This window comes from Hippoglossus hippoglossus, chromosome 4 (genome assembly GCF_009819705.1).
Source record: "Hippoglossus hippoglossus isolate fHipHip1 chromosome 4, fHipHip1.pri, whole genome shotgun sequence".
Lineage (NCBI taxonomy): Eukaryota > Metazoa > Chordata > Actinopteri > Pleuronectiformes > Pleuronectidae > Hippoglossus > Hippoglossus hippoglossus.
Genome location: NC_047154.1, coordinates 7,594,452 through 7,620,164, shown reverse-complemented (window position 1 = coordinate 7,620,164; position 25,713 = coordinate 7,594,452). Strand labels below are relative to the sequence as shown.

At 39.8% G+C, this 25,713-nt stretch overlaps 1 protein-coding gene across 2 annotated transcripts; it reads right to left on the bottom strand.

Moving 5' to 3' along the window:
- Positions 1-682: 682 nt before the first annotated feature.
- On the bottom strand, positions 683-25,568 carry osbpl1a (oxysterol binding protein-like 1A). 2 transcript variants are annotated; one of them, XM_034583187.1, is made up of 29 exons: positions 25,277-25,568; positions 22,476-22,605; positions 22,319-22,404; positions 22,154-22,228; positions 21,889-22,000; positions 21,651-21,736; positions 20,454-20,598; positions 19,819-19,886; positions 19,689-19,733; positions 17,581-17,654; positions 17,271-17,334; positions 17,071-17,172; positions 15,865-15,993; positions 15,633-15,714; positions 15,324-15,430; positions 11,547-11,709; positions 9,729-9,915; positions 8,920-8,995; positions 7,850-7,984; positions 7,624-7,721; positions 7,318-7,500; positions 6,827-6,934; positions 6,540-6,629; positions 5,127-5,241; positions 4,755-4,868; positions 4,291-4,414; positions 4,118-4,208; positions 2,064-2,084; positions 683-1,656 (listed from the first exon to the last, which is right to left on the bottom strand). In XM_034583187.1, the coding sequence occupies exons 1-29, from the start codon at positions 25,337-25,339 to the stop codon at positions 1,554-1,556; spliced, it is 2,976 nt and encodes a 991-aa protein (XP_034439078.1). In that variant the 5' UTR covers positions 25,340-25,568; the 3' UTR covers positions 683-1,553. The 2 variants fall into 2 exon arrangements, with proteins under 2 accessions (XP_034439078.1, XP_034439079.1); XM_034583188.1 differs by lacking the exon at positions 2,064-2,084.
- Between the last annotated feature and the right edge of the window lie 145 nt (positions 25,569-25,713).

Here is a 25,713-nt window from a genome sequence, read left to right as displayed (position 1 = left end):
AACAATATGGGCCGTCCATGCTGTACAGAGAGGAGAAAAAAGAGATCATGTTCAAAGAATAACATGATCCACTTAGTGTCTGCACTTCACTTCACTAGGACGACAACAGCTGCACTTGCTTCTCTTTTCACCACAAAACAGCAAAAGCACTTGACTCTTCACTTACCGTTGCTGCGAGTGATTAAAAACACTTAATCCTTATGCAGTGGGATTTGCAAATATTAACCAGACACTAAAAACCTTGTGCTCAGAAGCTTCAGTAGTAGCTTCCTCAGGCTGATCTCCGTAGGCTCCATCTCTAACAGCAAAAAGCAAAGGTAAACTGCATTTACTAAATATTAAGAAGTAAACTGCCCCTTTAATGCTGGAGCATTTGTTTTATTCATTCATATTATTATTTAAGTATTGTTCCCTGATCAGAAGCCACATGTTGGTTCTAACTGCTCATGAAAGCATGAAAATGTTGATGTAATTGATTAAACTCCATTAGCACATACACGAGGGCTTTCTCCTATAGGCTACACATTTATTTAATTTGTTGCATTACACATTTTGTAAAACTGAATAGTGAGGGGCAAAGTGTTCCACTGGATTACACCATGTCTGTCTAGTCTCCAGGTTAACAGCTGGATGCAGGTCTGAGCTCAGCTTTAAAAAAAAGATATCTTGTTGTTACAGAAGCCTTTTGATCAGATCACACTTTATTTTCAGATTCCTCTGAAATTTGTCCTGCGCTCCTGTCAAACCTAACATCAAAAGTAAACACATACATGAATACACTGAAGGGATTTATTGATGATTGATGATTTTTCATCATTTGACCTAATCACCCCCAACCAACTTTGTCTCAGTCTGTCTGACAGATTGTATGATACACAGATTTTTACATTACAGCAAAACATTATAATAGACCTCTTTATAAAAGTCAATTCTTTCATGTGTGAAAGGTGTATGGAGCATCACAGTTGAAGGCCTCAGTGGACAAAATGATAAAAACAACCAAAACATGTGCCAGTCCATTCTTAAAGTCATAATACATGTGTAGTAGTGATATAGAAATTATACTGTATTTTTCTAATGTATGTTTTATACACCTAATTGTTTCCTAAGGTAAAAGACATAAGGAGAGATGACTGACACCTTTAACATCACATTAAATGAACTGTAAGTGGTCTTGAGAGGAAATATGAATGAGGTCACTGACGGTTTGTGTGACGTATATACACAGATACACATTTAGAGTCTGAACATTTAAAAGACGACAGCTGATATTAAAACACGTGTGCATCAGCACCTCTCCACTGTGAGTTTAAAGTCCATTATCTTCTCTCAGTATAAATACAAATGCTACACTGTCAAACAACTTTACCTTTCAGAAAGTCTAAATATTGATTATTGACATTTAATGCAGTTTCACTATTATAAAGTAGATTAAGGCCACACAGTTTAAGTAGATTGTTTGCATATTACTTGTAGTTATTGTAGCTCTTTCATTAAACACTGTTAATGCTGCTCTGTACAGAGGACGCTGTGCAGTGTGCAGGAAATGTCCATCAGTAAATGTCTGGGAGCTGGCTGTATTTCCTGTCCCAGTATCCACCAGAGAAGAGCCAGTCCTGGGAGCTGTTGTGAGGGTTTTGACCTTGTTGAAACCACCTGAAAACACAGCAGAAGAACACTGACATTCAGTGACCGCAGCCACAAAACCATAATTCAACAAATAACACACAGTGAGGGAGGTCAGGCATGCAGGTTTGTGTTTGACTAAAATTAATTGTTGTGTTGTTATATCTCTAGTGCATGAAAGCAGGGAGGGGAATTATTCAGGAGGAGGACTCCTGTGGTGTTTGAGTAATTCCATATAGTGCCAGTAAGTGGAGCTGCCATGCTGGTGGAGGGGAGAGCAGATGAATCACAACCGTCTCCAAACTGTGAGTCTCTAAAATCTGTGATTCTCTGTTCTATCTTAACAGAAAGCAGGAGAACAGGAAGAAGAGTTGGGAAAAACACACAATCACTTCAAACATGTCAGACACATCAGTGAAACAACAAGCAGCTCTAACCTCGGGCCCAGGGCAGGACTCCTAGAATCATCAGAGAAGGAGGCAACGGAAAAACAAGACAAGTGGAGAGAAAATAGAGATTAAGCTTGAACCTTTCAAAGCAATTAAGAATGTAACAGTGCAGAAAATGATGATAAAATGCAGCATTAAATGAGACACAACGCTCACATTCAGGTTCATAATCTTAACTTGGTGAATGTTCAGAAAACACATCACTGTCCTCACACGGTCCAATGCTGCAGCTCCTCTTTTCAGTCTCTGTCTGAAACACTTGGATTTAGCTCCTGTCTCTTTAAGGCTCTGGCCTTGATAAAGCCCAGTTTGCTCTGATTGGCCAGCTGGCCCAGTCTGTTGTGATTGGTCAACCGTTTAAAGCTAGTTTAGGAAATGTCGGTTGTCGCTGTTGCTGTGTCTCAATTCAGGGACTGCATCCTACAGAGGATGTGGCCTACCCAGCCCATGAAGACCCCCTTCTTCGTGGGCCGCGCAGACAGTGAAGGCCAATCTGAAATGAGACGGTCTAATCTACAGAGGATTTCTGTGATCAGTGTCACCAGCTCACCCCTTCCCTTGTTGCTGTTGCCAAGCAACAGAGATGCAGTTGGACACAACGAGATAGTTTTAATGCCTTTTTGTTTTTTAACATGTGTATCGTTGGCTGTTCAGTTGAGTTGAAGCGTGATACTCAGGATATCAAGATAGATACTTTTCTGGTGCCAGTACCTCTTTGAACAACAGTTTGTCACTGAAGCACAATAAATCCTGGGAAATGTTGGACCGGTAAGGATTCACCCATTGGAGCCTTTGTTTCTCTAGGGATGGTAGGATGCCACAATTGAAGTAGCGTTCAAAATGGGGCAGTCTAGTTGTGACGCAGTCTTCAAATGCAGCCTCCAAAGGATGCAGCTACTGAACTGAGACATATCTTATCTGGCTTTGTTAGTGGGCCACTAGGTGTTCAAATGCAGGACATTGCGATGTAATGTGAAGCAATGTCCAGATTCCCACTTCTGACGAGGTGTTTTAGGCGTTTCAGTGGCAGTGTTTTCTGTGGGGGAGAGAAGCTCCCTTTAACATGAACTCTGGGCTTTGTAACTTTCCAGACCATTTACATACACAAAATACCTATAACCCACTAGAGGAAAGAAAAACTGAGCATAATATGTCTCCTCTAATGACAGAAACTACATCCAGCTGCAGTGCAAAAATGCAGATAAAGTACATTTCATGAATGCCAGATGAGCTCAGCAGTTCAAACAGAGGATAATCAGAGCTGAAAACATTGACACTCTAATATTTTTTGTGAAGAGACAACATTTAGACTTTTATATGACATTTGTAAGAAATATAGATATTAGTTTTCTTGCTGAGAGTGAGACGAGGATATTGATATCACTCTCATATATGTCTATTTAAGATACCAGCAGCTGCTTGATAGCTTAGCATAAAAAGTGGTAAACATCTCACCTGACGTTGTTAAAAGTGAACATAATCCACCTCTCAGGATCACTATTATGTGGCTACCCTATATCTATTTTTGTAAATATGTATGAAACTTGAGTTTAAAAAAAATCATGCTAGACAACACATTTAATCCTTTATGGTTTTTGTCGGCAAGCTTAGCAAACCAGCTCCTGGTTGTAGCTTCATTATCAGAAAGCTACAAGATTGATCATCTTTTCATCTAACCCTCAACAAGAAATCCAATAAAGGTTTAGTCCTTTTCCTAAAATGCTGAACTACTTATTTCTAGACACAAACTAGATGTAGCTATAAGTGCATATAAGTAAATGTGAGTTATGTGAATTCCAGCAACATTTAAGCAACATTTACCAGGTGGCAATCAGAGCTGACAATGTTCACACTTAATATCAAATATCAGTTTCTTACTATCATTTGGAACTGGTTTCATCTTTCAGCAACAAAGACTGAATTTACTGAACTTATATCACCCTGACAACGAACTGCATTCATTAACCGATTGAATAATATCTTGTTTACTGAAGCAATTATGAGGAAACACTTGATCTGTCCAGTTCCTCTCTCAGACTCACCTTGTTTTCCACTCCTCGTCAGACTTGGAGCGGTTTTTACGAGCAGATCTCTGTTTTTCCTCGAGCCTCTTCTTCTCCCCACTGGCGACATCTATGTGGTATAAATAATAATAATAATATTCAGACTGCTGTAAGAGTATTATTTTATGTTATGTCCCAGCAACAGTTATTACCGATGTCGCCGTTCTCCATGGCTCGTACGTCCGGTCTGAGCCTGCAGTCTGTCTGAGGAATGACTCCCTCCATCTCCTTACGCAGCTCATTCAGCTGCATGGCGAAGGACGTAAAGCTGTACATCTGGCATTGAATAAAATGCTGCATGTTAAAACATTACATGTAGTAATATGGATAATCTAAGATCTTCCAACCAACACTTGCTTATGGTTTAAGACTGGTAAATAAGTGTGACATCAGGGCCCCAAGAACCTATTTGCCTGAGGAGATTATAAATCATTGCTAAAAACATGTTTTTACAGGAAAGTCTTTAAATATATTTTAAAGATTGAACTGGTTTTACTGGATGTTGTTTTAAATATATTGTAAATACATGTAAAGCACTTGATTAGACAAGTCGAAATAAAATACACTTTCATTATGTCATCATGTATTATTATTTGTGCACATGACTGAGTCCGACCTGGGCAGAGTTGGTTGGTCTGGGTGCGATTCTCCACAGCAGCTGGCTGCCAGGAATCACTTCCACAGTGTCTGTAGCACGTGAAGGAGTCTCCTCCTGATCCTCACTGCAACCCTGCAAACAGAATTAATGATGCCATGAAAAGTCTTCATATTACTTAAGCTCTTTAACTAATTAATTAAGTTATTACAGCGCAATACTTTATATTTATTGATAGACTGATGTGAAATATGGATGTCAGTAAGTACATTTGTTTTTATTTAATGTATAGCAATGGGCCTTCATTTTTTCCATTGACAAAGTCATCCAACTACATAACTCACACAATGAATCATAATAATAATCACAAAGTGAAGAACAGTTGGTTTATACCGCTTTGCTGCCTTTTTTCTCCTCTGCCCCCTTCTTGTCATTCTTTAAGGCAGCATGGTCGACAACGTACAGACACTCTGTCCATTTTCCATACAGAGCACAGAGCTTCTTTTTGCTGTGGTGAAAAAAAATACATATTCAAACAAACACCTCAGGAAACACTAGATAAAATAATATCAGTCGGCTTTAGCCTCAGAAATTCAACAGACAAAAAATTCCGGGCATTTAAAAGCTCCAAAAATCTAAATTAGCACTTTGATGTGTGGCTTCACACTGGGGATGTTTCTGAAAATCCCATTTAAGAAGAAGTTCAAAAGCCGCGCTTCACAGGCTCGGGTGATTTTAGACACCATGCTGTGTAAACACACAAGATTTTCTTTCTCTTTGCTTGTTATCATCGTTTGTTGTTACGTGGCTCCCCGTCACTGCCATGTTGTGTCTTCCTCTCGTGGTTACGCACGCTGCTTGTGTCCAGTCATTCATGTTGAGTCATTGGCTCTGTCGTGGCAGAAGCTGCTTGTTGATTGATTGAACCATCTGCTCCTCTCTGTTTTTACCCGAACCAAGGAGGTTATGTTTTCACCCCTGTTTGTTCATATGTTGGTTTGTTTGTTAGCAAGATTATGCAAAAGCTACTGGACGGATTACCACGAAACGAACAACCAAACTATATGTAAAATAACAAATAGTCATATACATATAAAACATACATACATACATATACATCCAGGAATTATTATTTTTTTTTACATTTTCCTTGATTTCTCAGAGAATAATTCATGAATATTAATGAAATAAATCAGATATGTTTAAGGCACTGCTATTTATGAGTCTGTGAAATTGGGTTCAGATCAAAATAAAAGTCTGGATCTAGTGAATTTAAATGTGGTTTCATAAGGGGACTGTTGGGCCCTGGTGGAGGTTTGAGCTCTACTGAGCTGTATGTTCTTCAGCTGCCTTAGTTGTTTTCATTTTGCACTGAAGCCCATGTCCTTTCTGGGATGGTTTGATGGAAATTTGTACATTTTAATGGGTGTATATTGTTAATCAATGATTTTATTGTATAATGGGCTCTGATGTTACACTTATGAAGTTATAAATTATCTCACTATGGTCAACCTACTCAACTGAGTAAATCCTGATTTACAAATTAAGCTTATTAAACATTGAGACAGATTAGCAGTATGACACAGACTGTCAGTCCTTCAATTGTCCTCTGGAGAACTTGTCTTTTCTGACGCTCATGGCTTCCTTTGTTTTGTTCCAATGTGGTACAGTGTGGTGTGAAATCTGAACAAAGCTCAGTCCGGGCACAAGTTACGTCAATAATGTTGTCATATCACTATGATTATCCAAGGTAGTAGTTTTTATGCAAAAGAATTTCTGAACAAGATGCATCAGTGTAAGCTTTACCTTTTATCCACAATATATCCTTCAACCTTGTGCAGTTCTTTGCCAAAAAGGCCACATGGTTTGAAATTCAAGAAGCACCTTTCTCCAGTTCTGGGTGAAGAGAGAGGAAAACAGCTTGTTACAACATTTCTCACTTTCTGCTGAGTCATAACACTGGTCTGTTCCTTGACTTCCTCAAAATATTTGTATCTGCTCCAACCAGCTTTTGCTCAATTTGTTCCAAACGGATGATCTTTAGAAGAGAATAGTCCCCATTCAAGACAAACATTTTATTTGTGTTGTCGTACCTGTGGTTGATCACCTCTACGTTCCCGTACTGCTCGATCCACAGCTGACCCACAATGATGTTGTGAACACAACATGTAGGATTTGTCCATGTGTAGGCTTCATTGTGACTGGAGAGAAAACAACTTAACTTCCACTTGTTCAAATATCTTTTTTGTGATCAGTTCTTTGCATCTATTTCCGAAATTTGAAAATTCAAATAACTACACATACATTATACAAATGATAATAATGATAATAATAATAAAAACAAAACACGGACACTTATCCAGGCCACCAACTCTTATACAATATCATTGTAAATGGTTTTGGACATTTATTGAGAGCGAGTATCAATGATTTTGCTGCTGTAAGCTCAGTTAATAGTTTTTAAAACAGAATAAGGTCAAAATTCATTCAGAATAAGCCTTAAGTCTACAGACATCCATACATACTACATACAGAAGATAAATGACGAAGCTCAGTATTTTCTTACTCAACCACAGGTTCTTACTTGGGCAGCTCCAGCGTGATGACCCCTTTTGGCTCAGCTTCCACACTCTTGCCCCAGAACTTGAGTTTGGGGTAGATGGATCCATGAAACACAAAGTCTTGTTTCAGACCCTCAGCGTGGAAGGCACTGACCGGTGGGTGGTGGCTGACCTGCTCCGAAATGAGCCTGAAGCCCAGATCCTCTCTAGGAGATCAGGGGGACAGACGATCACAGTTTTATATCTGGTAAGTTCAGTTTATGTATTTTATTATATAATAAGTAGCTATACAATCAGTGCTGAAACATGAGCTGTATAATCCCTCTTACCTGACCAGTTCATACGTTTCTCCCAGCAGGGGGTTGAAAGGTTTACCTGTCCGCTCCCACTGCGAGGCCACAGCGGACACTGCAAACGAAGCCACACACTGCCGAGAGAAGAGAAACACACTATCACACACACACACTCATATTCACCAACTCACCAGCAAAGTGGATTTGACACAATTATAGTCATTTGCACATGATATTTCCAGGATGTCACAGAGTGTACAACCTTCATCCTCTCAATAGAGTCTGAGGCAGCGTTGGCCTGGTGGATGAGGTACGTGTGCTCCATGTACTCTGTCAGACGCTGCAGAAAGCTGAGCGGCTCGTTGAAAATCACCGGCATTGTGATCTTGGAGAGTTCCTGAAATACACGTCAGAGGAACGGAGTGACAAAGTTTCACTAAAAAGGGAATATTAAGTCCCTTCACAAAGAAATCCTTTGAAAATGTCATATTCATGCTGAATGTTGAAAAGGCTCAAGGGAATTGTGGACTTCAAAAGACCCATCATTTGTGTCACGTTAGAAGTCTGCTGGCTGAATAAATGTAAATGTGGAGTTGAATCTATTGTTTTTTTCTCCGGTGTAAAAAGAAAAAAACTAAAGCTTTGGAAATATAATATTAACATAAAGGATTAATGAACATAATAGGTTTTAGACATTCCATGTGAGGATTACTGTGCCTGACTCTTTTAACACCTAATCTGGAAATACAGGAACCTACACAGTTATACTCTACACACTGCTCACACTGCAGCCATGCTGGTGGCCCCACTGGGCTGTATTGAGCCAAAAGTAAATTCTGGCATGACAACATGCTTACAGTTACAATGCAAACATGCTGTTGTCAGGCAGGTATAATGATATGTTCCCCATTGAAACCTCATGTTGTGATCACTACTGATGCATCATCACCTTTTACATTGTTTGGGGAACTATCTCCACATTCAGCTGCGATGGAGAAACATTATCATTCATCTGGAGTCGTGTTTCTGACCAGTTGATGAATTTAAGACCAAAATTCCCTCTCTTTAAGCTCGGTTTTTGGTCAGAGATTTTCTGAATTAATGAGAGAATTATGTAAGAAATCTGAGAAAAGTTTTCACAAGAAAAAAAACCTGCTGTTTTTGTGAATCTTAGCTCAAACTCCTTGTACTTTCATTCTGAACAATCCCAAAATCCTGAGGTGCCTGCACAAAACCAACAATCTAATAATATTTGTCATCTATTTTACTTAGAGACACAAATATCAACTAAGACATAAACAACATATAAACAAATAAAAACATGATTCTCACCATTCCAATGCAGTTCCTCAGAATACTCCAAATGCTGAAGTCATTTCTTGAAAACATTGGTGCAGGTAAGCTGGTCCTAAAAGAACACACACGTTTACACACAGGTGTCTTACCTCTATAATACAGTGACTCTGTGCTACTGCTCTAAAAACACATTTTCATGAGAGTAAATTTTCCTGACATATAATGGGCTCAAGTGACATTTCTTATTAAAGTGAATGTCATCAACATGTTTTGTGTGTAGATACTGGAACAAAGCTGCATTCAGCACAGGTATCACCTGACTGGGACAGATTCAGAGGTTGACCTATAGGTTTGATTTACTCTAATATTCTGAGAAACGCAAACACAACAACATAGTGACTTAAATTCAATTTCACTCCAAATCTGCTGAACGGATTTGCCAACATGGGATCATACTACAGACTGATTACTGCATTACACTGTGACCTCATCAATATTTAACAGCTCCAACACACAGCTCCGTTCTTTCAATACAACTTTTCTCCTGCCTCTACCAGGTTCCTAACCTTACCTAACACTAAATTATTCACAGTGTGACGTGGAAAAACCTGAGCATGTAAAAGATCAGTGAGAAAACAGAACAACATCCTGATACCACTATTACATACAAAACAGCAATAAAAATATACAACAACACCACCACCACCACCACCACCAACAACAACAACAACAGTGTAATATGACCAGTCAGGCCCTTTGTTGATCTTCTGATGAGAGGTAGATGAAGACACAGGGGGTCAGCAGTCCATAGGAAACTGTGTTGGCAAACATACAGCAAATCTGACCTGTACTTTGTGATCCCATTGGGCTGAGTCTCGTCTTTGTCGCTATGGTGATCCTCCTGCAACATGATGGTGGGGCTGCCGCAGGGGCTGCTTAACATGACAGAGCCTTCGTCCTCCTCTTCGTCCTCGTCAAAGGAACGACTGGCCACCGTCTCAAAGCCGCTCAGGGAGATCTCCGATTCTGATTCTGACAGAGGTGAACACACAGAGGTCAATCAGTGAGAACATTTAATGACATTTGACATAGAAGGAAGCGAGTGCAGACAATTCCTGAGTCTCGGAAAAAATTAAATTACCTGTTGCAAGAGGGAACATTGCTTTATCTGCGGGTATCTTTTACAGTTTGATAGTAAAACCAGTGTCAACACATACATGACAATAAGAGAAAAAACAGCCAGGCAGATGTTTCCATCTTGGTTTTGGCTTCTTAGCAATATATTAATATCTATTTTATGCCGGCAGATCATTAACATGAAACTGCAACACAGAAACGAAAAATGTGAGGTTTTTTGGAAACATGTTAGACAGAGTTAATTTTTCAACTGTAAGATCTTCCTCTTCGTAACAGATTGAGGCACATCTAATATATATATATATATAAAAGATTATTTTATTTATTAAGTTGGTGATCACATGTTCAAGGCACCCTTTTCTTTTTTGAGTGTCAGTGGAATATGTTGTTTTGCTAGCAGTCAGCTGAACGTCATGTGACTACCTGAAGTTCCACCATTGGTCAGCCAACCAAGCGTTAAGAGTTCCCTCATTGGCTGCTATGTTTCAAAATGAATCGGCAGTATTTCTACTACGTCTTTTCTATTACTCTGTTCTGTGAGTGGCACAGAGGTGGAGCAGAGGTAGTTTGTTACTCAGATGGACGCTGGACACAATGTGAAATTAAGATAAAATATAATAAAATAATCTTTTGCTCGACCACCATACAAGAAAATATGGTTGAAATCACAAAACAGAGCTCTTGTCTTTGAGTTGTGTGTCAGACGAAGTCGTAACAACATCAGGATCTTAGCCGTGCGGAGCCGCAGCTTAGAAACATCTTGGGAGTGACTACTGGTTAACATGGAGTCGTAAAGGGAAGCGTTTCAGTCACTGGTTCAGATTGTGTTTTCTGACATAAACAGAACAAATGTAAATGAAAACAAATTTATTGGGAATTCGGCTGCATCAAAATACCGTATAAGTTAAAAGAGAGAACAGCAGGAGCAAAGAGATAAAGAGGCTAAAACCTGCTGACACAAGGCTGAATAAAACTATGACTCCTCATGATTATCCTACATAGAGAATTGCTGTTTCAACTATATCCTAATTTTTGCATATTTACCGTAACAGCCCTGGTTTTGTTTCAGCATTTACATCTTCATGTTCCCTTCCTTACATCTGCAGCAGTTGCCAGAGAAAGTGTCGAGTAATTAGTAGCAAATTAGATTCAAGTTATTGTCTTTACCAGTGAGTTTTGAATATAGAACAAAACACAAGCATCAAGTCCAGCAGGTGCAACCATTTCTGTTTTCTAGTCATTCAGAGAAAAATCCTCGAGCATCAGTCAGGCCCTTTTTTTACACCATGCAGGTTTTTCCACCACAAAAACAAAAACAAAGCATTCGTGTGAAAATGATTTTTCCAACACAGTGTTACAACACTGGAGCTTACGTCACGAGTGGAAAACATACCAAAGACATTCCCCGGCAGGAAAAAGTATTCCAGTGTCCTACAGGTGAATGACAGAGCAGTGAGTGTGAGCGGGGGCTTGTCACAGAATCTCCTCCGTCCCCCCCGAGTACCTTTGATCACTTGTCAACTCACCAGACACGGCGTCGTGGAACTCATCCTCGCTGAGGGCACTCCGTGGCAAAGATCCTTTGACGACGGATTGCTCAAGTTCGTGATGCTCCGTGGCCAGAGTCTGCAGCGCTTCAGAGAGGATCTTATTCTTCTCCACCTCCTGCTCCAATTTCACACTGCGCACCTGAGCTCCCCACACACACACGCACACGCACACACACACACACACACACACACACACACACACACACACACACGCAGTAACACAAAGAAAGACACTAATTACTCATAGTAACATAAACCCCAATGAACTTCATCACTTTATCTTTTTTTTTTTTTATCATTTCAAAACCTGATTTAATGCAATTTTAATTTCTATTCCGACTCTTTTTACAAACAGACGACGGATATTGCTGACTTGGACGAGCTGTGGTGGCAGTGGGTGTGCAAATACACATCATGTTGACTGACTGATCCTCCTGTCTGCACTGTCCTCTCATTATCAGCCCCACAGAGAGAGAGAGAGAGAGGGGGGGGGGGGGGGCAGAGATGGAGCAGAGAGGGATAAGCCATGTTTATCTGTAATGGGGTACAGCTGCCATGACACTGACATCTCAAATGGCCTGCCGGAGAACATGATTCCCATGGAGGAGAGAGGATCAAATGACACGTAATGGACTCAGATATAAACCATTAACCAAACCTTCCAATTACAAAAGAGGCATTAATGTTGATAATATGAATTTGTGCTAATTTTTTCAGTTGCACCTGTCAGAAAAATATTCACCCTGATGTGAAAATATCAGTTTAAAAACATTAATGAGGCAGCGTTTTGCTCTGGACTTCCAAAGAAACAAAGGAGGGTGGCCATCGTTGCACTAAACTGAACTTTGAAGAGAAACTTCCTGCTGCTTGACCCCTCCACAGGGGGTGCTGAAGGGCAAAGCAGCACTGCGGGAGCTAGAAGTGACTCACAGGGGCAAAAGAGAACGTCCCCCCTGCTTAATTCAGACTGCTGAGCATCTTCTGCAGACTGAGATGTATACTGTATAAGTTTGAGTTATTCCCATTGAGTCCCGGCCTATTCATAGCGAGCTCGGAGATTCTGTGTGTCTTTTATCGTGTGCTGTGCATCTGTGGATCTCAGTTCAAAAGGCTGCACAGCTGAGCGACTGAGGCGGCTGCCCAGGTGTAAAACCTGAAAGCACTGGACTGTGTTAAACCGCGAACACTCAAGTGGCTTTCTGGCAGCCTCCGTGCACACCAGCAGCGCCGTCTCCTCTAAAGATCCCAGAGAAAATTCAGCTCTCTTGTTTCTGAGATGAGGCCGCGTTGTGTGAATGTGAAGGGAAAACGAGTTGGTCCGTGTAAACATCATGACTGGGATGGATTTTTTTGTAACACCTAGTGATTTGACTAAATCGGGCTGTGGTATTGGTATTAGTATAGTCTATAATAATATGCTAATTTCCAGTTTTAGATGCAGAAAGTGACAAGCTTGAGGCAGGCAGAATAGCAAATCCTTGATTTACACATCCAGCAGTTCAAGAGCGAATTTATTGCTGCACTCAATCGCCACGGTGCATCAAAGGCAGCAGCTGTACTGCCGATCAGTTTAAACAGGGAGGAGACAGTGACTAATTCTCATTCTGATAAGATAAACATCTGGTTCAGAAAAGTGACCGTCTCACTCTTAGATCTTTAGTGTTGGGAAAATAAGTTTTGTGTAACAGACTTCAAAAATGGAGATAAGATATGATGATTATGATGAAAATGAATTACACCCGTTTTGTTATACACACTAGATTTCATGCACCATCAGTGCACTTGCATGCACATACATCAGTATAAATGTAAAAGTAACACTGAGACTTTTCTCAATATAATTAGCACTAAAAAGTCAAAGTAAATGTTGAATATTTTTTTCTCAGAGATAGTAAGTATAGTTAGTTCTTATCACACTGATGTTTGTTCAGTTTTCTTATAAATTTGGTTTTATTTAGTTATTTGATGTTTTAAAAAAACATTATTATTAAACATTATGATTAACGGCCGAGACTGACTCGTATGTATCCAAATAAATATCTGACCTCACAGAGCTGCTAACGTGGCTGTAAGAAGTTATTTTTAGTTTGCATCATCATTATAATGAAAATCTTGATTCTCTATATTCCTGTCCATTAATGTCATTTATAAACACTATTTATTATGAATAAACTAATTTACTATACCACAACATTGTCAATATCATAACGCAACATTTCATAAATGATAATACAGGCGTTTTGGAACGTTTTCTCTTCCCTATTGAGCATGTTTTGTGTTTCAGTGTCTGACAGTAAGTGAGTCAGAGTGCTGCTGGGCTCGAGCCACTGTAGTAAAGCCCTGCTGCCACAGTGGTGTTTACCTCCATACACACATATATAGTACAGTAGTCCTGCAATTTCACAACACAATGCCTGAAAGAATTCCAAGTATCCAATGAATAACTTTGAACTTTAGGTTTACAACCACTCATAAATTTACACACATCAGCACATAGATGGAAATGCATCTTATTATGTAAAGCCACTCAAGTGAATAACCATGTCAACAATATATTAAGTGCTTCATAAATGAAGATTTACATTAGGACCAAATTAATGTAACATTTTTCTGGAGGTATGTATGAATCCACTGAGCCCACCAATTACAATCAAATCCATTGAATCACACACAAAGAACTGCAGCTTCATCACTGCACTGAGCTGAACCACTTTCATCAGTGAATGTGCCGATGCTTTCTAACAAAACATATTTTATTCTTTACATCTTATTGTTTAAAATATATGAATATAAATCTGGGGGTTACAGACACTACGGATCCTGTTGATTACAGTATTTATATAGTCAGTCAAAGGTCAGTTCAGTTGAATCACATATTTTTAAACTTGAAAACTCATTTTACCTTCATTTCACTGTGTTGGCAGCAAAAGACTTAGAGCTGAACATTTTAAAAGATCAGAACATAAAATGTTACTAGAATTACCACCCTGCGAATGTATAGCAGTCTCATATGAGGTCACTGTGACCTTGGTGTTTTAATGAGACCACCATAACATTGACATTTGACCTTTGACCACCCAAATCTATCAGTTCATATTTGAGTCTAAGTGAATATGTGTGGTAACTTTGTGAGGATTCTCTTGAGGCAAAGAAATCTACTTTATGAGGTCACAGTGACCTTGACCTTTGACCTTCAGCCAGGTCTCCTGGGCAGACACCCAGGGAGCCATGCACAGCTCCAATAAGTCTGCTAAGGTCTTTTCATACACGTTTTTGACCCTAAAAAAGGTTTTACTGGCTCTGTCAGTAATTTACTACCAACTGAAATCAGCCTAAGTTTACAAATTCTTTGTTTTTTACCCCAGTCTGAGTTTACATGTGTCCGATGACACTGTTTGTGTGTGTTTGGCTGTCTGCATGTCAGGGAGAGAGAGAGAGGAAGAGAGAGAAATGAGCAGCGGAGTCTTTGTGTGTGTGTGTGTGTGTGTGTGTGTGTGTGTGTGTGTGTGTGTGTGCATTACCTTTCCCTCAAGTTTCTTGCTTAGTATACAGAAGCCACGCAATTCTCTTATAACAATCAACCGCTTATAGTGATAAATTCTGCCCTGGACAAACATGATCACTATAAGCAGATTCCCCTGTAATAAAATTTTATCGGGAGGCGGAACGAAATTTGATGAAGGCAGAGGCCTCTCAATTCTCTATGCAGAAAAAACCCTGACACAAATCTGTCGTCAGGAAACTGACACTTACTCCTTCTTGTCTGGAGAAGAGGCTGAGACACATGCTGAGACTGGAACTGGTCTCACTGGACACCTCACAGATTTCTTGCATTTTCTGCAGAACAGCAAGTGGAAAGCCTGATGGGATAAACACACAAATTAAAGATTTTCAGGGCAAACTAAAGCAAATGTTAATATCTTATTGTATTTTGAATGCTCTCAGAGAAGCTACAAACCACAAGCACAGCAAACCTCGAACAGAAACACATGGGGCAGACTATTAAAGTGTGTGCTTCTGTGTGCAAAAAAAAATGTAATTGAAAAATATATCCGGTATTACTTTCTGCCAGCGCCTCATTTTTCACCATGGACAGGAAAGCTGCCACTTCCTTCTCCAGCCTCTTCTGGCTGCCCTCCGCTGCCTGGTTATAGAGATGAGAGGAGATATGCAAATTAACTAAAGTAGTGCAGGGTGGGAGGATCGAGGGGGGGAGGTTCTATTTCAGTGACAATGGAGCATCATGCTATTCGATGTTATGACATGTTAATTATGGACTTTTGGTCACAGCCACCTGTAGTGAGTCTGTTAACGCTCCGAGTGAGATCGCTTGCTCGTCCTCCTCCTCCTCCTCGCTGCCCTGCTCCTGGGAGCAGTAGTGTGTGCTGTAAGCCGAGTGCTCCTCCAGTGCATCCAGCCAGGCCTGGAAAACAGTTACACATTTTCTCCTGAAAACTAAACACATAAGCGATAAAGTCAACAGACTGTGACCCTGGCAACGTAAAGAGTGGTTTTGAGATATTTAGGTTAAAGATTCTCACATCATATAAAACTAAACTTACACAAATTCTCCAATATTTGTCAGGTTTTCTCAGATTACAAATTGTTGCTGTTATCTCTACAGTGGTCACAGTAACTTCAGTTACTAACAATTCTTTGGAAACGACCTTGAGCATGAGCTGTCTATTTGAATCATAGACTGCATATAAAGATGGACGATGCGTCCACACTCCCTCCCACTATCCAGAAATGAAGCAAACAAATTTTGAATACAAAAGTTATTTGGAGCCACGTTATCTATTGAGAGGAGGGAGCTACGATATTGGAGTACCGCCAACACACATGTTTGACCGTTCCCAAATGCTAACGTTCCCCGTTAGCATCAAATAAGTAATTAAAACCAAACTTACTGGAAAAAAACACTTGCACAAACATCTATGTAATCAGAACTACATAAAATAACAGAAACCTTTGAGAAAAATGTATATGACGTGTTCTTTGAGGTTTTTAGTTGGGTCCATGTCCCATCCACTAACATGGGGGAGGCAGGGTTTATAAACTTTACTATAAACCAGGTGGTGATTGTTACACTTCACTTATGGGGAGCAGTCATGTCATCCATCTTGATATACTATGATAGTGAAAAATCTGCGTTTCACCAAGTTCAGGGACGATAAAGTGACTCTTAACTTTCTTGACATTTTTATCAATAACACTTTTACGTTTGTGTTGTTTGAGATTTCCAAATGTTGTTTCAGCTGATTCGATGCTTCGTCATTGAGCTAGATGACACGGTGAAGAATTGAAACCTGATTGTATTTGTTTACACGGAGCAGTGATTGGTGCTTCACAGATGGAATCTTCCAGAAGAAAGTTTAAAGAATGAATTTGGAGTCTTTACTTTTCTCATATCTTTGAGCCATCAATAGGTTATAATAAGAGCAACCCACAAGAGTTACAGAGTGTTTGAGGTTTCTGCCAGAGGAGAAATAAAACGTACTTTTCTCGTTGCCTCCGGGTCATTTTTAGGCGACACCTTGAAGTTATGCACGCTGTCATCGAAGCACTTGAGGGTAAAAAAGCAGTTATCTTTGTCTCTGATCTGGTAATGAGGATCAGAAAAAAAAAAATTGTTGTGGAAAAGTTACACAAACACAAATTCAACACGGTGAATTGTGCAGTTTGTAATTGCTGACTCACCAAACAGTGGGCGTGTGTGAGGGCCTTGCAGCCTTGCCTTCTGACGTTAGAAGCTGCGTCTGACCTTTATATGAGAGGAATAAAAAGAGCTGTTTTGCTTAGTTCTTTTCTTTTGCCGTCTGGAAACTTTTTGTGTTGACAGATGACATATTTTCAACAGGAGTATAAAAGAGAAAAGCCTTTTATTTTCAACCCATTTATGTGTCACCTCCAGCACCTTCCAAAACAAAAGGGCTCAGCACTCCATTTATCTACTGCAGAGAAATTTACTGTTTTAAGGATTACAAACAAGGGGAGAGATGGCACCTACTGTTTTGAGTACCAGGACAAAACGCCGTCCTGAAGGACGACCCAGTAGGAGCGCCAGCCAAAAAACCTGGAGCTCTGCAGGAGGACACAGAGGAGAAAAATCATTGATTGATTTTCACAGATTTCTACTATTGATTTCACTAGTGGCTGAGAGCAAGCACAGGAGCTTGAGAAACCACGTTAAAGGACATACAGTATGTTCACAAATTACACATGCTGCCTTCGGAAACATTGCAAATATTGAAACATAGAAAGCTGATACACACACACAAGGAAGCTGGATCTAGATTTGCACTGATTGGCTCAGCAGGTAGTGAAATTGGAGTCGATTTTTAGGGGTCCCCAATTCCCTCGTCAAGTCATTTGGAAGCCGCTATAATTGGCTGTTTCTGACTGTTAAATAGCACGCACGTCAACATCCAAGTGGTAATTACAACCGAGACTACTTTCAGCAGTGGATTCACTGCGCTGATATTTCAGCAGGACACAGTGAGTGGGATGAGTCTAAATGAACTGGCTGTGTTTCATTGTAATGAGGGAATGTCCCCCAGTGTAACAGTGTGGCTCACTGATGTGTTTTTAATAGTCTTTAAACAACAGCTGAGCTCTGTGGCACAGAGGAATATGCTTTTAAATAACACTTGCTAACAGGATACAGAATAAGTTCATTGTTGGTTTTTAATAATCAATATGCTTATATTCAAAACTTGTCTACTTATATATATGGTTGCTACTCTGCAGTTCCCTTCACCTCTTCTGAGTGTTTTATAAATTTTTTTCTTATTGTTTTGGTTTTCCATCTTTTGACTTAACAGTTATGATTCACTCTCAACACAGTGTCGCAGCAGGCAGCTGTTTTCGGCAGAAAACCTTGTGAAGCTGAGTGTCGACTACCTTCACAGCACCAAACAACAGACTCCCAAAGTTAGACAAAAGACCAAAGACATTGGACTTGCATTTACCAAGTAAATTAAAATATGACGTGTTCCTTCTGTCTATAATTTGAAGAGTGTGGTGTCCATGCAACCTGCATTAACCAGCCACCACTCTTTGACGATAACTCGCTTTTAGCTAACTTTTTCAGTTTTACAACTCTTCAACAGCAGATATTCTGACATATTATAGTAGGAGATGCACAGGTTTCAGTCATGACTGATAATGGCTTCATTAGGGATAATAGTAACTATTACCATCTACTTCTATTACTACTTACTATATTACTATTAATACTAGTTATATCACACTACATGCAGCATGTTTAACAATTCTACAGGCCATTCGTTCATTTTTATGACTATCTCAACTTTCACATACACATTATGTTTAGTATTTCATGTGATAATTCTAATTACAAACACACTGATTGACCTTCAAAATGAGACATATTGTATAATAGCATGATACCTTCACAAAAACATGCAAAGATGGATTTAATGTGTTGTTTACCTACATGTTTTAAAGATGATCTTTTCATACAGTATATCTTTAAGACTGGCAGTGACAGATCTGTTTAGTGCTTTGTTTATATAGTCCATTCTTATTAATCGTCACTGATTGACGCTTTGTCAACTTTTACATGTTTTTTTATGTTACATTTGGTGATCATAAACCTGTGCATTACCCAGTAATATAGAAGATTACTTAAAGGTTCAGTGTGTAGAATTTAGTGACATCTAGTGGTGAGGTTGCATGTTGCAGTTGAACACCCCTCACCTCACCCTCCTCTTCCAAACATGAAAGAGAACCCGTGGCAGCCTTCAGTTGTCATAAAAACTCAAAGGGTGTTTAGTTTGTCCAGTCTGGTCTACTGTAAAAAACATGGCGGCCTCAGTAGAGTGGACCCACTCCTGATGTAAATATAACAGTTAGATGAAACACACTAGTGAAAACATCACTAGGATTATTTTATATTCAATTTCTGCCAATGGATCCCTTTCACCTAAATCTTACACACTGGACCTTTGACATATTGTAACAAGTTTGTGTTTGCTAATGGTGTCTGTAGAAGCAGTCAAATATTTAAGTATAAGAGCTAAATTTTGCCGGATCATTTCAAACCTGAACAAACATGTTCTCTGAGCCACTACAGATACTGATTCCCTGACTTACCTTCCCCAGGAGTCCTTCGTACTTCTTCACATGGCGGTTCATGTCCTGCAATGCACAAGGCAGTCACACAAGGAAAGTAAAGAGCAAATCAGAGTAATTTGCGGGAGTCGACTATCAGCTGAGCACTTACTCGATGGACACTGCCCTTGAGGACCTGTTTCATCGCTGTATCGCTGGCCAGGTCAAACACTGTCTGGCCTGCAAGTTATGGACATACCAGACAAGCTGGAGTTTAGCACATATGGGAAAAGTGCTGCTTGATTGAACAATATTTAAAAGGCTGGGGATGACATATAAAAAAAAAAACTTCACAGCTTGTTCCTTTGACATACTCACTGTTAGTACATTTTTCTTGCACTGATAAAACAGGTGGGATTAGGGATTTCCTGGAGTATTTATTTTATATTCCTCAAATATCAGTAAATAATGCATCTGCTGGGGACTATTTTATACTGTAGATGAGCATGCACTGGTGAATGTGTGTGTGATTGACTAAACATGAAGTCTCTATGTCATAGTAATAGAAGAGAAGGTCACCCAGTGTAACAGTGCAGCTAACTGATGTGTTTTCTTTTAATAATGTTTGTACAACAATAAAGCTCCATGGTACTAAAGAATAGACGTGTCAGGTGTTGGCTACACAAACAATACGTGTTATTAGAATCAATTTATTGTTGGTTTTGTTCTTTGAATGGGAGAAACATAGTCGTATCCTTTACAGACAGGAGTCATTAATAACTGACAACTCTGAGTGATGGCTCTTACCTTTCTTGTTCCTGATGGTGGGCCCAGCTCCAGTCTTGAGCAGCTTCAGGGCGCACTGCCTCTGGCCTCGATAGGCTGCACAGTGCAGCGGCGTGTTACCCAGCAGATCGGTGCAGTTGATGTCCGGAGGCTTCTTCCTGCTGAGCTGCAACGATCACACAGGAAGGAGAAAACAGATGTGTTGTCTGGACCCAAGTGTCCTGCAGGTATTTATCACTCTGCTGAAGAACTGAGCACGACTTTTAAATTCCTCACACTGTGATCACAAGCTGTCTTTCCAACACTGTACCCCCACTGTTCATTTTGTGAGCCTTTCTGTAAGAGCTTTTCCTAATGACGTTGTATTGCCAATTCTGTTGTTGTCACTGGTGTTCAAAGGGCATAGTCGACTATAGACCAACCAGCTGACCGGCCGACCATCCGTCCGTCAGAGTCTCCCACTAACCCGGGCTACATGTCTTGTGTTGGACTGTGGGAGAAGGCAGGACTACCCATATAGACACTAAGCACACACAATTGTCATCACTTGTGAAAATGCACAGATATTTAAGAATATAACATTTTGGATACAATAACAAAACAAACAATCCCTTTTCCTCACCTCTTAAACTACAGAAATTATCCCAAATTGATTACTGGATCAAAATGTAAGATAAATGTGCATGTTTGAGACTATCCCTTCATATCTCTGGGAGTTTTAGATCAGGAATCACTGACCCTGTTCAGACCTTGTATTACAATCCGTCCTGAGAGACCTGATCACAAATGACCAGCGTTAAGTTCACGTGTTCACACCTGATAAAATTTGTCTCCTGTGACCACTTAAGATACAAAAGATCTCAATTCCCCGCTGTATATGCAAATTATCACATACAGTATGTCATTTCTGTTCGCAAAGACCCAAGACTTGATATGTTGCCACAAACAAATCAACTTATGAACACTGAGAGGCGTAGATGTATGTTTAAACTGAAGCAGGTCAAAGGATGTTGGTCCTTCATATTTGACCCTGGCCACATTCATGTTTACACAGGTAAAGGAAGGTGGCCACACGCTTCTCAGACCACATCTGAATGTATTGAGGACGCATTTGGGTGCGTTCAGACCTAAACTGAATGCTGCCCACTTGTGATGGGATCACTCAGGACAGATGTTAATTAATACCAGGTCTGAACGGGGTCAGTGTCTGGCACTAACCAGCTGAGTTAGAGTTGTCAGGTCTCCTTCTCGTGCAGCATCCAAAAGTTTCTCCTCCAGTTTCCTCTCTTCTGTTCGTTCAGCCGCTGGTGTCAGTGCAAGCACGAGGCGCACAAGAAAAACAGTACATCATAATTTATACGTTATACAAAAAAACTTGTTTTAAAATATCCAACATTAAGATTTCAAACAAAGTGCTTCAGGGAAATTTTCTTAGAAAACAAACTGTCTCTCTCACCTTCCAACATGCTTAGGATCTCTGCATTCTGCGTGACATCTTTGGGAATCTGTGCTGTCCCATTGATGACAGTAGCGCATGCATCATAGTGCAGCAGCAGCATGACAACCCCCTGATCAATACGTGATTGATTGAATGATTGATTGATTGTTTTCTCAATTGAAAAGATGAATACATGCATCCACAAAATCACACGATCAACAAAGAGATGCAAAGATTATATGGAAACTCAGAATCTGAATGGAAATAGAACACGTTGAGATACCTTTCTTCCTGTGAAGGCGGCTTTGTGCAGCGGCGTGTCTCCGATATTATTGGGCAAGTTAACATCTGCCCCCGCCTGCAGAGTGTAGCAACACACCTGTTAGCCATGCAGTGATTTAAAACCTACAGCATGATCTGATAGGATTTAAAACCTCCACGTCTCTACCTTAAGCAGTTCCTCCACTACATCTTTGTGTCCAAAGTAACAAGCCAGGTGAAGAGGCGTCCATCCCAGGTTGGACTTACTCTTACCTGAGAAAACACGACATGCTGCATCATATCAGCAGACTGTGACCGATATCATTCTCAGGTGGTACACGTACCTTTGCAGTTGATGTTGATCCGCGTCTCCTCCCTGATCGTGGACATGAGGAGCTTCTGAATCCCCGGCAAGTCTCCATTACGGGCACAGCGCAGGAACCACTCCTCAGGCTCCAGCTCCTCCATGGACCCCTGCAGAGGAAACAGGCAATGGTACAACAACATGCTTCTTATTCATGAGTCAGCTATAATCCAAAAAGATCCAGTGCACAGGACACATGCTCAGAGTCTCTGAGAAGAAACACAGGAGCTATTTAAGGTTTATGCTTCTTACTAACCAGTTGCAGCTCACTGGTGAGAAAACTGATGAGTCTGTGGGTTCATTAGAAGCAGGAAAGTAATTTTCAAACATTTAAGCACTTTATATTATTAGTACACAATTACAAGAAAAAACACTTTACAAAAACTATAAAGATTATATCACAGTTAAAAAACTGGAATTGCGTTAGGCACTTCACAAGATCAGAAGAAAAATAATCGTCAAAATTGAAGCAGCAGGGGCCAAGATATCCTGAACTTACCAAGCTAAAGAGAGGACACACTGTATCCGTTATTTCCCACAATGCACCTGTATAACATCTTTTATCAGACCCGATCCCTGTCTGGCGAACACCTATGTCATTCAAACTCCAATCCTAGTTGTATCTAACTCAGGCTTTCAGCTAAAAATGTGTAGTCACAAGCGTAAGTGATGCTGATGACCTCACATCACCATGACGTCATCAGGGTTATTTTCTCAGACAATATATCACAGCCTTAGTGCAATAAACAAACTGAAGTGATGTGTCAAATCAGAGGTGTGCCACTTTAAAAACCTTCCCCGGTGTTCAGTCTGGAGAAGCTTGTTAAGAAGTCATCATCCTTAGTTGTGTAGGACACATGAGGGAAAAATCACAAGGGTTTCTTTTGTCATGTGGTGAGGAAAAGAGGAAACGTTTAAATGAGAGTTTATAAAAAAGATGACAGTCACCGACTTAGAGGAACAGGTCCTCCCTCCCTCTCCCCTTCATACAGACTGAGTCAACATGACGCTGTGTATTTGCAATCAAAACTGTGGCGTGCAGAGACAAGAGAGAAAGCCGTCTTTAGCCGTCAGTTTATCACATGGCCATTAGGGAGGGGAAATGACAAGACATGAAAACTCACAAACCGTCATTATGTCGTGAGAAGAAAAACATAGACTGACTCAGAAACAGGTTGTGTAGAAAAGCATGTGACGCTAACAGTTACCCAACCCGTCTCTCTGCTGATCACTTGAGTGATAGAAATCTAGAAATCCTGAGACATGCAGATGCTATACAATCAGTATAGTTGGAACATTTTCTTTCATGTTTCTATCGTCAGTCTGTAAAATTTGTTTTTATTCATTTATCACAGTGTTTAATCACATTTCTTATTAGACTCTCGCTTGATTTCTGATGGTTTTATCTTCAGCCGCAAAATGTCCCACACTTTTAATAACCATATGTAAGGGTTTATTTAAATAATGCTTGTTCATGCTATCTTATTATGTTATAAAATAATAAGAGCTCATAGATCAATATATTTCTAATGCTGAACTTTGTATACCAGTATTAGAAACAATCAATTAATTAACTGACAGAATATTAACGGAAAATATTTTTCTCATCAATTCATTGTTTTGTAGTTGTTCTTGTAATCCCAGTATCCAATTAAAACAAGAAAAAGTTAAGATTAAGAAAACAAAGATTTCAAAGAGAAATTATTTTTGATGAAGAACTTTTTTCCACCCCTCCCATCAATAAGCCCCCAGATTTCTACTGAGACCATTTGGAGGGGCCCGATCTCTCGGCTGGAAAACACTGGAATAAACTATCAATCTATATATAAAACAGCTGCAACAATAAAATGCTATATACACACTGTCACATCTGTATTAACAGATATAATAACACATCAGTCTCAGGCATTGTTTTGCTGAATATTTTTACCTCTGATACTTTGAGCACTTCAGCAAAGGATCTAAAATATAATACTTTTTCCACCCTCGACTTTAATATTTGCTTTTCCAGATTATGCAGAACAGACATGAGCAGGAACAACAGTCTCATCTAAAATATTTCCTCACAGCAGAAGAGTTCATGTACGATATAAACACATCTTGCAGTAAATACAGTTTTACATAGAAGTAACGTGACAGGCGAATCAAAATGTTTGTTTATTCATGCGCCGTTTGTAACAGTTTTTGGCTTTATAATAGAGATTTGTTAACACTCGAAGTAAACAACATTCCGACCTTTAACATTCCCCTCAGTCTTTTTTTATTTGGATAATCTAAATTGAACTGTTCCTGACATGGTTATTGAGATAATCCATATGGATGCATACCATATTTATTGCAGTAAATGGAGAAATTCCAAGCCTTGTTTTGAATGGTTTATTAATGATCATAACTTCAGAGAATGCATTGTGTAAAGCAAGGACGTTTTATAAGGACATGTGCAGATTGTTGTTATTTTGATTCCTTCCTATAGGAGATCCAGGGTGTCTGGTTTGAAATAATGTTGTGTTTTTATCGGTGTAGAATCACCTCAATACACACTGAACCTATGAGTATTTGCTATTGACTTTGTGTGTGCGTTTCTTATACATGTCTAGTTATATATATCCCCCCTTTGACATTTATATTGTCTTTGTTTATGTGCATGAGCTCTCTATGATTGTTTAGTATGTATTTTGCGTGCGTTTCAATACAAACAGGGTTTTGCATAAAGCAGCGGTGACTTTGTAACAGGAAGCACACTGATAAGATCGATTGACACAGACACACACACACACTTACTGCTTCAGCTCGTCCAGTCCTGTGTGTGTGTGTGAGGTGGAATCCAGAGGAGCTGTCTCTCATGTGATGATGGGCGAAGTGACTCTGAGCTGCTTCCTGCTGCTGAAACACGACTCATCACACACACTCACGCGCGCGCACACACACACACACACACACGCAAACATCTACATGTACACGCACCGTGTGTAACTAACGCTTACAGCTGTCTCTGTCTCACACACTCACACACACTCTCTCTGGTCTGTTTACACTAGCATCAGCTGATCTCCGCGGAACGGAACTCGCCTGGGCAAATCGTCCGTACCTTTCAAAATAAAAACCAAGAGAGTTATTTCAAACGCTTATAAGGTTTTCATCCAATCCAAGCCATAATAACTCATATAAACTACGTGGAGTTTTAAAATAAACCCGAAAACCGGTGATGAATTTGTTCA